The 12,960-nt window shown below is 40.4% G+C and overlaps 1 protein-coding gene across 2 annotated transcripts; it reads left to right on the forward strand.

The window, feature by feature from the left end:
* The first annotated feature begins 264 nt into the window (after positions 1-264).
* On the forward strand, positions 265-12,960 carry fhip2a (FHF complex subunit HOOK interacting protein 2). Of its 2 annotated transcripts, XM_044214456.1 has the most exons (17): positions 265-577; positions 1,663-1,741; positions 3,660-3,829; positions 4,132-4,236; positions 4,352-4,474; positions 4,624-4,845; positions 4,969-5,165; positions 5,356-5,470; positions 5,624-5,700; positions 5,820-6,012; positions 6,419-6,582; positions 7,441-7,587; positions 7,690-7,780; positions 7,973-8,116; positions 9,050-9,190; positions 9,739-9,842; positions 9,931-12,960. In XM_044214456.1, the coding sequence occupies exons 1-17, from the start codon at positions 533-535 to the stop codon at positions 10,040-10,042; spliced, it is 2,229 nt and encodes a 742-aa protein (XP_044070391.1). In that variant the 5' UTR covers positions 265-532; the 3' UTR covers positions 10,043-12,960. The 2 variants fall into 2 exon arrangements, with proteins under 2 accessions (XP_044070391.1, XP_044070392.1); XM_044214457.1 differs by lacking the exons at positions 265-577; positions 1,663-1,741 and having other exon boundaries at positions 3,707-3,848.

The raw sequence follows: 12,960 nt of genomic DNA on the forward strand, positions 1-12,960 counted from the left end.
GCAGCACCAAATGGGAAAACACTGCAATCATGTGGGAGCATAATCAATTGATTTAACAGCTTTTCCATATAACCTATATTGCTTGGTAATCCCATACTTGCTTTTATATTGAAGTGGGCTCATTGATTGTTGTTTCGAAGCTGAAAATATTGATCATTGTCCCTCATTGAATGTATTGGTTGCTGTCTTCATTTGTATGCATCGATCGTTGTCATTAATTATAAACCTGTGTCTTGTATGCCTGCGCCCCCTGGTGGATTAAAACAGTGGCGTTTGGCGAGGGAAGTGCCACCGTGTCCAAAGTGAGCGGTCTTGAGTCTATAGACGTCTTGTTTACAGTGGTTGTGTCAGGCCTGTGAAGTCCTGTTGGGGCAAGGAACGTGTTACGGTTTTATTGCTTACATTTATTCTTTCGTTACAAGGGTCATTATATGAAACCTCCAATCTGGATCGAGGCGGTAGCAACAGGAAGAAGAAGATAGAGGAATTCTCTAAGTCTTCTCGGGAGAAACTAGTCCAGTCGAAGAACAAAATGTTCTCCAAATTTACGTCCATTCTCCAGCACGCTGTGGAAGCGGTGAGTTGTTTATTTTATTTTTACTCAAAGACATATATTTATCCGTCGGCTTGCTTGTGGGTATTGTCTATTTTGGTTGAAAGGGGCCTTTGGTCGCCCAGACAACATATCACGTCAGCATTAGGGATACGTTGCTAACTAATTAGCCTAAGCTAATGTTAGCGTTTTGTGTTTGTGGTGTCATTTCGTTTGTTCTTGTTAGCAATAGTATACCTGTGGGTGTGCTTATTGTCTGTTCGTTTATGTTACTAAGTAACATATTTCCTTATTGTCATTTCCTATATTGCAGCAAGGTATCTGTGTTAAAGGTAGTTTGGCAAGCTGAGCTAGTTAGCCGCTAATGTGAGCTCATAACAGCCTCAAGAAGCTAAGCTAATGCCGTAGCTGGCTATCTCGTTTCAAACAGCAGCCTTATGTCGAAATGATTGGACAGCCTTGTTTGATGTTGCGCAAACGTTTTGGCGTTAATATTAACGGGATAGTCTGCGGCTTATCTCGCACAGCTTTTTTGAAAAGCATGATGTTAAACGTTAGCCAGCCAGCTAACGGTAGCGTTAATTAGCTGGAAACCAGCAGTAACCTGCCTGAAACCTGTTCTCAAGCTGCTTCATGCGGGTTTCAAACAATAGACGTTTGTCAGGTAACCCGCACGATTACTTTTGACCTCAGGCGTAGATGTGAGTTAATAGGGAAACGTCTAATATTAGCTTGTTAATGTATTATTCTGCCGCGTGTTTGTGTGTGAGGATACGATCCATGACAAGTGTAAACCTTTATGTCACTCGAAAATGAAAGTTTTACCCTATTATTAAACATTTTGAAACTGCTGCACACAATGATCAGAGTCATTTTGTAGTGGCACAGTGGATCCATTTAACCACTGTAAAGACATTTATTGAAAACTATAAGATTATGCTAGTGGACACACATTATTGTAGAACAAACCAATCTTCTCAGTCTCTGCTTGAACTCAGTTTGAAAGTGAATGTAACATGTCTACATGTTGCCATGATAATTAGTGGTGTCTCTCTGGGCCACCAGTATAAACATACAGTATGCTTATGTTTGCCATTTTTCTTTTTCAGCTTGCCCCTTCGCTGCCGTTGCAGGAGGACTTTGTCTATCACTGGAAGGCCATTACACATTATTACATTGAGACTTCTGGTAAGAAAAGTCTAAAAGAATAAGTTAACAGCTGTTATGGTCATGATATCATCAGATGTAGACTATTTGTTGCAGGTTGCCTTCAAAGTTGTTGTCCTTTTGTACCGATGACGCTATTCTAAAGTTTGAGTACAATGGCAGGAAACAAGGCTTTGTTATAAGTTGTTAATACTGTATGTAACAGTATTATAGTTACAGACAATGATGTAGTCACTGTTGATTAATTGACTTATCATAGTCAATATTCATTATTTTAAAAGATAAGTTACATTACAACTTACCAGATCCAAAAGAATTGCCTTAAACTTGCTTTATTTAAAAGCATGCACATGGCAGCATTTTTACGCTTTAACCAGCTAACATTTCATATTCTTTCTAAACTATTAGAATTAATTGATAATCATATTTTCTGTGTGTCAACTAATTAATCACCTGCTCATGTAGCACCAGTGTATATAAAATGAACACAGGCAGTGCAAAGGGAATAGTTATGAAGAAAATCCAAATGAAAGGGCGGAATTGTGAAGTATGCTGGGAATGCCATGCTGGTTGAGTTTGCAAAAGACTTCAACAACTCTGTCTGGACCAAAGCAGCTCCAGACTATGAGAGCATTTCTTTCGTGTTTGCCTGTTGGATCTGCACAAGTAGAACTCCTACGCTGTGTCTGTGTCAGGTTGCATCTAATGTACTTGGTGGTTAAACCCAGTCATGTAAACTTTTGACAACTTCTGCTCGAACTACTGATGTCTAGTCTTTGTTTATTTTGGGCCAGGAATGTCTCCTCCTATTCTTCACTCTAAGCAACAGCTTCTTTGCAGCTGTTCTCCTAGGTAGGCCAGTTTAACAAAATGTACTCAACAGCTGATGGTGGATTATCTGTGCTTCGAGTATTATGTAGCTGAGCTTGTTTTCAGGAGCATTTAATCACTGGTTTTGCAGACTTGTGACTTAAATGAACTTGATCTTTTATTCTAAGGGCACTTGTAAGCAGCATGACCTTCATCTGTCCACATTATTACTAATTTAAGGAATGACTTGATCATTTTGATGAAAGCTGTTGTGCTGATTTATCTTACAAATTAACCTTTATTTCACAGTGGTTACTGGCCTTTTTTTGGCATTGTGTGCTTAGTTACATTCAGCATGACATACATATGTGTATCCTAACTTGTTATTGATTTAATGGACATACACCTGTTAACTAGTGCATAATTGGTGACAAACAAGGATGGCATACTTAGGCCACTCTTTTAACACTGTATTATTTCACTCTCATAACTGACCTGGACTTCAGTTTTGAAATCCTGTTGCTTTGAATAGTCATTTGATTGAAAAAGAAAAAGCTAATTGAAATTTGAAATATTTCATTTCAGTGTTTTATGCAACATTAATTCACTTGATGTGGCCCGCCATGCACAATATTGCCTTATTTATTACTATTTGTCATTTTCTGGGTTAAGCTTATTGATGTGCAAACAGACTGTTGGCAGAAACTCCCCATTTTCTGCATGTGCTTCACAATAAATGTGTGTACTTGTAAAACCAGTGATAGGATGTTATTGTGAAGCCCCCCTAGGAAAGTGTTTACAATGCCAGCTAGATTAGCTAGCGCTACCAAAAAAAAGAAATATTCTCTCTTGCAAATGTTAGAGTATCAGAATATAACATGGACTGCGTTACATCTTATAAACAACAATGAACTTTTTGCCACCGGATTAAAGCAAACGCTATGCAAGAGCTATCTAGTTTAACAGTTGTGCTTTTGTTTGTGAACCGAAAGGAAAACCTTGCAGAGGGGAAGTGGTTAGCTGAAGGATGCAAACCTCAGATTTCCGAAATGCGTTGAAGATGAGCAAGGCCTTGTCCTTTATGTTTATACCTTAGCAGTTCTGACCTGTTTCTGTGTTTTCCTGTTAGATGACAAAGCCCCAGTTACAGACACCAACATCCCATCCCACCTGGAACAGATGCTGGACATCCTGACCCAGGAGGAAGGGGAGAGGGAGTCTGGAGAGACAGGACCCTGCATGGAGTACCTCCTACATCATAAGATCCTGGAGACTCTCTACACCTTGGGCAAGGCAGATGTAAGGCAGTCATGCTTTGGTAACTACATGAATGATACCTCCAGGAAATACATATCATGATATGGGGGTGCATATATATATATAATTACATTACATACATATACACACACACACTGAGTGTGCAGTCAGCTGCAGTACGACAGTGAATTCAAAAGCTAACAAGTGATTGTATGTGAATGCACGATTTTGGTAGGCTCTTCACTGAATCTGCACTGTGAGCTGCATTTCCACGGTGTGGACTCTATTTTGGTCGACCACCCAAATAAATTCTAATATATTCTGTTTGTATGTTTTCCCATCAGTGTCCTCCCGGGATGAAGCAGCAGGTGCTTACCTTCTACACAAAGCTGCTAGCACACATTCGTCAACCTCTCCTGCCACACATCAATGTCCACAGACCTGTACTGGTGAGAAGTGTTGCAGTCTGGATTTCAGTATATATAAGTCCTTTTCCTCAAAATGGTCCGCTAACCGACAGGTTATGTAACTTTTATTTCTGTGTCTGTGACATTCCTCTGTCAGAAACTGATCCGCCTGTGTGGGGAGGTGCTGGCTGCTCCTACAGAAAATGAAGAGATTCAGTTCCTTTGTATAGTCTGTGCCAAACTGAAGCAGGATCCATACCTTGTGAACTTCTTCCTTGAAGTGAGTTGCTATGACACCAGGGAGAAAAAAAGTTGAGCAGCACATTCATAAATATTTATCTGTATATATTACTAACAAAGGTAAGAGCCTTACAGGATTTTTAAGCATAGAGTTCAGATAATAGCTCTTATTTGTGATGCTATTTGCAGAAGTCAAAGAGACCTGAGACAAAGACTCCTGGAGGGACAGATGTGGTGAAAGAGAATGTGTTGGCTCCAGACACTGGTCAGTCTCTGGCAGAGGAACAGGCTGACCGCCCAGAGGAGCCACAGGCTGCAGCGGCTGCCTCCACCTCTAGTCCAACCACGAACAATAATAACAACAACAATTACAATCTCGTCACCTCCCTGCTTAACCTCACAAAGAGCCCTGTAAGTAAATCCCCATGCAAGGAATTTTGGGTGATTTACTGTAAGTTACGTATGTAATGTCTTTTTCTTCATTTGAGTTGAAAGTTTGTATTTACAAGTTGTATCTGTTTCTCCCCTACTCAGGATGGCAGGATAGTGGTGAAAGCATGTGAGGGCCTGATGCTGCTGGTCAGTTTACCAGAGCCTGCAGCTGCCAAGTGTTTAACTGAAAACACTGAGCTCTGTGAGCTTCTGACTGACAGGCTGGTCTCCTTCTATAAAGCCCTACCACAGTCCATAGACCCCTTGGACATTGAGACAGTGGAGTCAGTCAACTGGGGGTAAATTTCTTTCCAGTATTGACTTGTAACACCACTTGGATACAATTCAGTTGTGTCATCATCTGAAGTTTTGGTTTAATGTGACTTAGCAGGTAGCCCTTAAATAGCATCCTCTGTGAAATGCTATTTTCAGTGGAGTTGCATCAGACCTTTAATATTTTCCCTTTTTTGCCTTCTCTCTCACTTTCAGTCTGGATGTATATAACCTGAAGGAGGATGCTGCTGTCTTCACAGGGAAGAGGGCTCTCATTTCCTTCCTGTCCTGGCTAGATTACTGTGACCAGCTCATCAAGGAGGCTCAGAAGGTCCTTAACCAATGCTGACTCACTGTGTTTTGATGTGTCATATTGTAGTCAGAATAGACAGAATAAAAGAACTTCTCTCCAAAGAAGTTGTTTTTGTGTCTGAAAGCCACAAAAGTCTGAACTACATTTTTGTTTTTCTTCACTGTCTTCCAGTCAGCAGCCGCAGTGATGGCAAAAGCAGTGAGAGAAAGATTCTTTGTGTCTGTTATGGAACCGCAGCTTATGCAGACGTAGGTTTAACTTTGAATCATCAATCAATCATCCTTTTATTGGAATTCTCATTCTTGTCTTAGTATGTTATGTGTCATGAATGCTCAGTAACACGTGGTGTGTTTGTGGGTGCACATAGGTCCGAGGTGGGCATCCTGACCTCCACAGCCCTGCTGAACAGGATCATCAGGCAGGTGACTTCAAATGCTCTGCTGCAGGAGATGGTTTACTTCCTGCTAGGAGAGGAGAGCGAGCCAGAGACTCCAACTACTATTGCACAGAATCCACTCAGACACAGACTCATCGAGCACTGCGACCACCTGTCAGACGAGGTTCTTATCACATAATTGTTATTATTCCGGATGTACCTGGTTCTGGCTGATCAGACTCATTCAGGCCTTTTTATTACACCCTTTCCTCATCACATTAATGTGCCTTCAAAAATGAAAATCATGTATCCATTTTTCTTTTACTCGTTCGATATTCAAAAGTACAAATGGCCATCTGCCCTTCAAGTATTCTGAGTTCCAGTGAATCATATGATTAACCAAAAGCACATGAATTTTAATTAGTATCTAACAGAGCCATTGCACACATTTTAATCATACAAAAGAGAGATGAGTCATCTCTGATGTTTGAAACAGCCACTGCCTTCTTCATGTCAGTGAGCAAATACTTGGCATGTTGCTCTGGGTTTAAAGTGGGAGCTAAGCCTCATTCCTTCTTCTGCGTCCCCAGATCAGCATCATGACACTGCGGCTATTTGAGCAGCTGATCCAGAAACCCAACCAGCACATCCTCCACAACTTGGTGCTGCGTAGCCTGGAAGAGAGGAACTACCTAGAGAACAAACCGCAGGAGGAGCGGGAGCCCCTGGAGAACGGGCAGCCTCATGATGCCGTGTAAGGACCTGCGTCTGACCTTTGACGTCCCTGAGCTGCGAAAAATCATCTGCACAAACACACACCAGTGGAAATAAAGTGAATGCATAAACTAGCTGTGTTTTTCAGCTGTGCCACCAATTCAACTAAACCGTTCCTTATTGTGTGTTTCAATTCGTTGGGATCTTTTTAAACCATGGTTATTAGGAAATGCATGTCAGCCACTGATAACCTTAAATAATCAGTTCTGGGATATTGATACATAACGAGCAATAGCTTGCTTGTTTATTGATGTTTTATATGGCTTATTAGCTTTCATGCAAAGGAATTAGGTCACCAAATGCAGCACTTTAATACTGTGTAATGGTATGACATGATCATATTGTTTGCGTGGGGTGAGGTTGAGATGAGTTCACAGAAGAATGTCAGTGACGTGTATATCTACAGACATACAGTAATATACTTCCATATATATAACATGCTTCTATCCAAGTAAAACTGCATCTCTATGTAGACATTCATTCACTTCCCACATTACACAACAGAACTGGAAGGTGCCATGCAAGCCTAAAGAGCCCTAAAAAGCTATCATCCCATAGCAGGCCACATATTTCCCCATTGTAACTACACACAAGAACAATGACAAAGTGGACTTCTCACTTTTTTCATACCAGAATGGAAATTAAAATAGTGTACACTATTACAACCAGTGGGTCAGAATTTCCTCAGTCATGCATCGTGTTGAGAGATGCATAAATCCTTCAGCAAAAACTAGATGAAAAATGAACATCTTTTGTTACCACTTCAGTAGCACTGATCAAAATCCGATCATGTTTTCATAAATATATATACATTTTACTGAACATGTTCTTTCTACAGAGACCTTGAGGAGGATCCACTGTTTGGTGATGAACCCTCTCCAGACAGCCGGCTGTCTGGTTCTGATTGGCTCAGCTCCTCTCCACCACAGAGTCCTGACCACTCAAAGCCTGACGGGAAGACGGAGGTCCACAAGATTGTCAACAGGTACACCGTCTGCTCACGATACAACATATACTATGTGGAGTTCCTCTGTCTTTAAAAAAAAACAAAAAACTAACTTTAATTATTAAATTCTGTTGCCTGCAGTTTCCTGTGTTTGGTGCCCGATGAGGCAAAGTCATCGTATCATGTTGAAGGCACAGGCTATGACACCTACCTCAGAGATGCACACAGACAGGTATGGCTCATTCTGGCATTCAGTATTTTTAAGGCTTGAGATACACTGGACAAAGTAAGCAGTAAGGTGAGAATTCTGGTGTTTCTTCCTAGGTCTTTCATCAGTAGTCTAATTAGGTAGTGTTGCTCATCACTTTTCTTATGTGTCACTAGTAGAATACATACCAAGTGTAGATGAAATTGTTCTCCTCAGTTCAGGGACTTTTGTGGGGTCTGCCAGCGGTGGGACTGGAGAGGAAATCCAAAGCCTTTTGAGAAGTGTAACTTGGACATCCCATTCTTCGAGGGCCACTTCCTCAAGGTTCTCTTCGACAGGATGGGCCGCATCCTAGATCAGGTCAGTTTGATCCACCATATAATAAACATCTGTAGTAATACTGGCATCATTCAGAATAATTGCATGCTTTAGAGGTTTAAATATCTGTTGCCTTGTTTAAGCTCCATTAGTCCACAAGTCTGAATAGCAATGTATCCTTTGGAAATCACAAATGCAGCTTTGGTTGTGATCACCACTTGAATCTAAAAAGTGAAGGTGAAACGGCCTCTTAGTTGATGGAAATACACACCTAATAAATTACAAAATAATCTTAAATGGCAAGTTTGCAAGGCAAGGTAAACTGGTTAATCTAGCTTGTTATGTACAACCAGATTCCAGTGAATAAATTAAGCTTTGTGCATCCATATCGGCATAAACTGTTATTTAAGGTCAAACTAAGTCAGAGCCATCATTTCTGTTTTTATTGATTCTTACAAAAAACCCTTATTTGTTTTTTTTTTAAAGGAGCAGATAAGTTTTTCACTCAGATGTTCCTATGCACTCAAAAGTTATTTCTTGCTGCAAGAGAACACTGTAAACTGCAATTTAGCGTAAATGAGGTCCTCTAATGGAAAGGGAAGAGAAATTGGGAGAAAATGCAAATGAGCAGCTGATTATTGAGAGGCCTTCTATTTTTTTGAAAAATAAAAACACAAAAATAATGAGCTCTCGCCATCAACTCATTTGACAAATGATGTTAGATGGGAATTGTGAAGATGACTAATAGAGATTCAGAAGCGAACTGCACTTTTTGGCAGCTCATAGTAGCATTTAGGAAATCAAATCTAAAAGGCAGCGCTGTAATAGAGCTTCTGACTACTGTGACACTTTGTGTTATTTATTCATAGCAGTTCTACACATACATTGTAGAACTTCCAGGACATCTTCAGTTCACTCTAATCACCCGTTAATTTCCTGTGAAGTTTTATATCTGATACCCTCTTTGTCCTCCAGCCCTACGATGTCAACCTGCAGGTGACTGCTGTGCTGTCCAAGCTGTCTTTGTTACCACACCCCCACTTGCATGAGTACCTGCTGGACCCTTATATCAACCTGGCCCCTGGGTGCAGGTCTCTGTTCTCTGTCATCGTCAGGGTAAGACTCCTTTCTAGATTACACAGTGGTTATCTTATTCATCATTGATAGCAGACATGTCCAAAGCCTAAAATCACTGTTTTGGGTACTTGCTGGACATCCAGCTGGCAAGGGATTTCTCCCTTGACTGTTGTGTGTAGTATCTTGAAGTGTTTGATATTGAATTTTAATAAATAATCATGTTCACAATTGTTTGCCTTTATCTTACACCTGTGGTATTTTTAGTAGTGTTTCCCGTGCTGTTGCACTTGCTATGAATCTTGTGAACATGCTGCTACTCAACCTGCTTCTTACTGGAAGAACTGCACCTCTGTCCCTATTTTGTTGTGTGAATCAGTCCAACTACTTTCCTTTGAAATCTATCCCAGTAACACACAGTGTAAAAGGCAGTTTAGACGCTGGTGGAAGCAGCTAATTTTCTTGTGGATGGTCTTTGTTTGTGGTAATGTCTCCAATGAGTGTAGTAATGATTTACTGCACCTTTTACCCAGGGATGGAAGCAGTGCTGTTGTGTTTTGGTAATCGCTTTGTGTTCTTTTGTGTGTTAGGTGGTGGGAGATCTCATGTTGAGGATTCAGCGCATCCCAGACTTCACACCCAAACTGCTGCTCGTGAGGAAGAGATTATTAGGTCTAGAGCCAGAGGGCATCACGTACGTACTTCCACGTGGATCTGTGCTCTTATCATCTGAGTTGACTTTTGGAATGCACTTCTCACCTTTCTGTCTATTCTCCCCGTAGTATCGACCACATGACTCTGCTGGAGGGGGTGATCGTGCTGGAGGAGTTCTGCAAAGAGCTGGCAGCCATCGCCTTCGTCAAATACCACGCAGCTGCCTCCTCCTCGCCGTAATCTTCCTGCTGTTCATCCATTTGCCTCGGCCAGGCAGACAGGTCAGGATTAAACTGGGCCTTTGGGGTGTGCTGGTACCGGTGGCACAGGGTCGGCAAAACATTACCACTAACTGCTCATCCCTGCAGGACTGTTAAAGCCCACACGGACGGGTTTCATCGCTCCCCCTCTTCTGGCCTCTCGGGCTCCACCATAAAAAGTCTTTGGTCTTGTTTCTGAGCAGGTCAGAGCACAGACACTGCCCAGCCAGCAGAGGAATAAGAGGAGGAGGATAGAGGTCAAGGTGCAGAGAGATGGTCACTGGACTTTTTCAGCCTCTGCATTTTCTCTCACTCCCCCCATCTTTTCTTTCTCACCAGCCAAAAGATGATAGCCCTGTAATTATTATTTCAAGGAGAAAAGATGTTTGTCTATTTATTTTCTGTCCCAATCTCACCCATTTGTAAATGTCATTGCCTTAATGTGGAATCACACCTTTCAGTTACAGAAGATTGTTTCCTTTTGAAACATTTTTATCTTAACTCCTCACATGTTGTCTGTTTGAAGACAAGAGGCTGTAGAGAACAATGCCCACTACCTTTAACCCCTATATATACACCTGTAGTTACATACATATTGAACTGCAGTATTTACGATACTGCACTCGTATTTTATATGCCAAGTCCTCTTATTTATTTGTTTGCTTTCAGGTTGCCTTTTTAAACTAATGTCATATTAAGATAAAATTAATTTAAAACAGTCATCGTAACCTGACTAAGCAGATGCTGTTTACTTTCCTCGTCTTTTCTCAGTTTGTGCTTGTGCTCTCAAAGCTCATCTGCAATCACCCAAAGATGTAACCTTCCATCACATTTTGTCAAATGAAATGGTGATTTAGCAAATTATGTGAATTTGCACACTGATCTCATTGCATTGCACTTGTTACATTATTCAAGTTCATTCATGCCTTTTTTTTGGTTGGCTTTTTTTGAAATGTCAAGTTGATATTTGTGGAAAGAGACATCTTGTTTTTGATTCCAAGTTAGTTCTTGTTCTGAAATGTTGTTCTCCAGATCCAGTGTTGCATTTCTCACGCACCAGTGTTTATTTTATCCAAGAGATACTGTGTTATTGTGTTTTACACAATTTATAATTCTCAAAATGTGTTTATTCTATTGATGGGACGGATAAAGAGGAGCAAACCTCTTGATTTTATTGACCAGTGTCTTAAATACATCATTGACTTTGGACATACTGTAGCTTCCAGCAAAGGTTTCCAACCTTTATTGGATTTTGATCCCTAAAACAAAGCTATGTCTATTTGGTTGTATATGTCTGCAACAGTTCAACCAATATGTGATTCTAATTTCTTACTTCTAACTTTTTATGGAAATTATCCAGTAATTCATAAGAAAAAAAGCGAAGATTAGAAGAAAATGTGGGAAAAGAAACATGTTTTGTAGCAAAAATAGATCCTCCGATATTGATTATCATCTCGCGACCCCTTAAATTTATCTCATGACCTTTTGGAGGGGTCCAGACCCCCAGTATGGAAATCGCTGGCTAACAGTATCCTAAGAGATCCGAGTTCCTCCGTAGGTTATCATGACTTCCTATGAGGTGTTGCGTTTACTAGCAGTATTATGCTACCTTTTCATCCTGATCTTGAATGATCACAGTGCTGTGCATTGTTGGAACGGGTTGTTTGGTTGTATCAGTGAATCAGTGATTCAATAAGTTTGAATAAGTCAAAATCAATATGCTACATAATATAACGTTGGTTCTTGTGTTATGTTCCCAGTGTGAATGTTTCCATGATTGGAAAGTGTGTTTGGCGAGGAGTTTGTTTATGTGTGAGTGTAATGACTTATTATTGCAGCAGAGAATGGACAGTCATTCATTGAAGCCATGAGTCTTGAGCTGTGTTTTTTTCCCCCCTCTTCTCACCTCAAACCCATCACTCAAGCACCTAAATTACATTATGCAACTGCTTGCATGGAATCAGATTTGCACATTGTCTTTCTTCATCCTTGTTCATAATGTAAATATACGCAGAAAAAAGCTTTTTGGTCCCCCCCCACAAATGTTTTGATTCATAAACCAAAAAAAAAAATCTAGGATGTACCAGGAGCAACATTTCTATTTTAATGGGAACCTTTTTTTAAAATGTCAATCATGCACATTTTTAAATCAACTCTTTCCAACTTGTTCTGTACATTTGTATATTGTATGTGTACAATAGCAATAGAGATATACTACCTGGCGTAAATGCATGCTTATACATTATTTTTCATTGTTTAAAGAAAGTAAAAAGGCAGTCCAGCCATCTGTGATGATTTCTTAGCTGTCAGCACTTTGTTCTTTGAAGACACTGACATGATATGATGCCTTACTTCACACTGCGGATCTCTGAGGACTCCTAGAATCGATGTGTAAGGGGTTTCTGCTTCACTACGGTCTGTTGTGATACTTTTATGCCTATCTCTTGTGTTACATAGACTTTGTTTGGTTTGTGAAGATGTACAGGACTCTCAGTATAGTCAAAAATCGGATGCCAATGGATTTATTTTCTTGTGTCAGCTTAGACCAATCACTGTATGATATTGCTGCATTTCTTTATGTTCATCGCTGCTTTCCTCTGGTGTGAAGTGGGATGAGTCTCATTATACTTCTTCTATCTCATGGCCAGTTTGGTTTTGTGATTGTGCAATGCATAATTGAAACATTAAGGTAAGGTGCATGCTCACTCCTCCTGCCTCACGGAGTAATTTTAAGTGATCACTGCAGTCTCTTGTTCTCTCAGATGCACTGGCTCATTAATTCCTCATAAGCCATCTTCATTTCAACAGCCTTGTGTTTCATTCAGGACAATATGGTTTTGTTTAACATTCTCCGTCCCAATAAAATAAAATAAAAAAGTGGTCGTTCTGTGAACAGTT

This window comes from Siniperca chuatsi, linkage group LG11 (genome assembly GCF_020085105.1).
Source record: "Siniperca chuatsi isolate FFG_IHB_CAS linkage group LG11, ASM2008510v1, whole genome shotgun sequence".
Classification (NCBI taxonomy): domain Eukaryota; kingdom Metazoa; phylum Chordata; class Actinopteri; order Centrarchiformes; family Sinipercidae; genus Siniperca; species Siniperca chuatsi.

Excerpts from the sequence above, each read along its gene's own strand:
- fhip2a (XM_044214456.1), top strand. The coding sequence starts at position 533 with ATGTTCTCCAAATTTACGTCCATTCTCCAGCACGCTGTGGAAGCG. Across the intron at positions 3,830-4,131 it reads ACACCTTGGGCAAGGCAGAT|TGTCCTCCCGGGATGAAGCA; the intron begins GTAAGGCAGTCA and ends TTTTCCCATCAG. Across the intron at positions 9,191-9,738 it reads TGTTCTCTGTCATCGTCAGG|GTGGTGGGAGATCTCATGTT; the intron begins GTAAGACTCCTT and ends TTTGTGTGTTAG.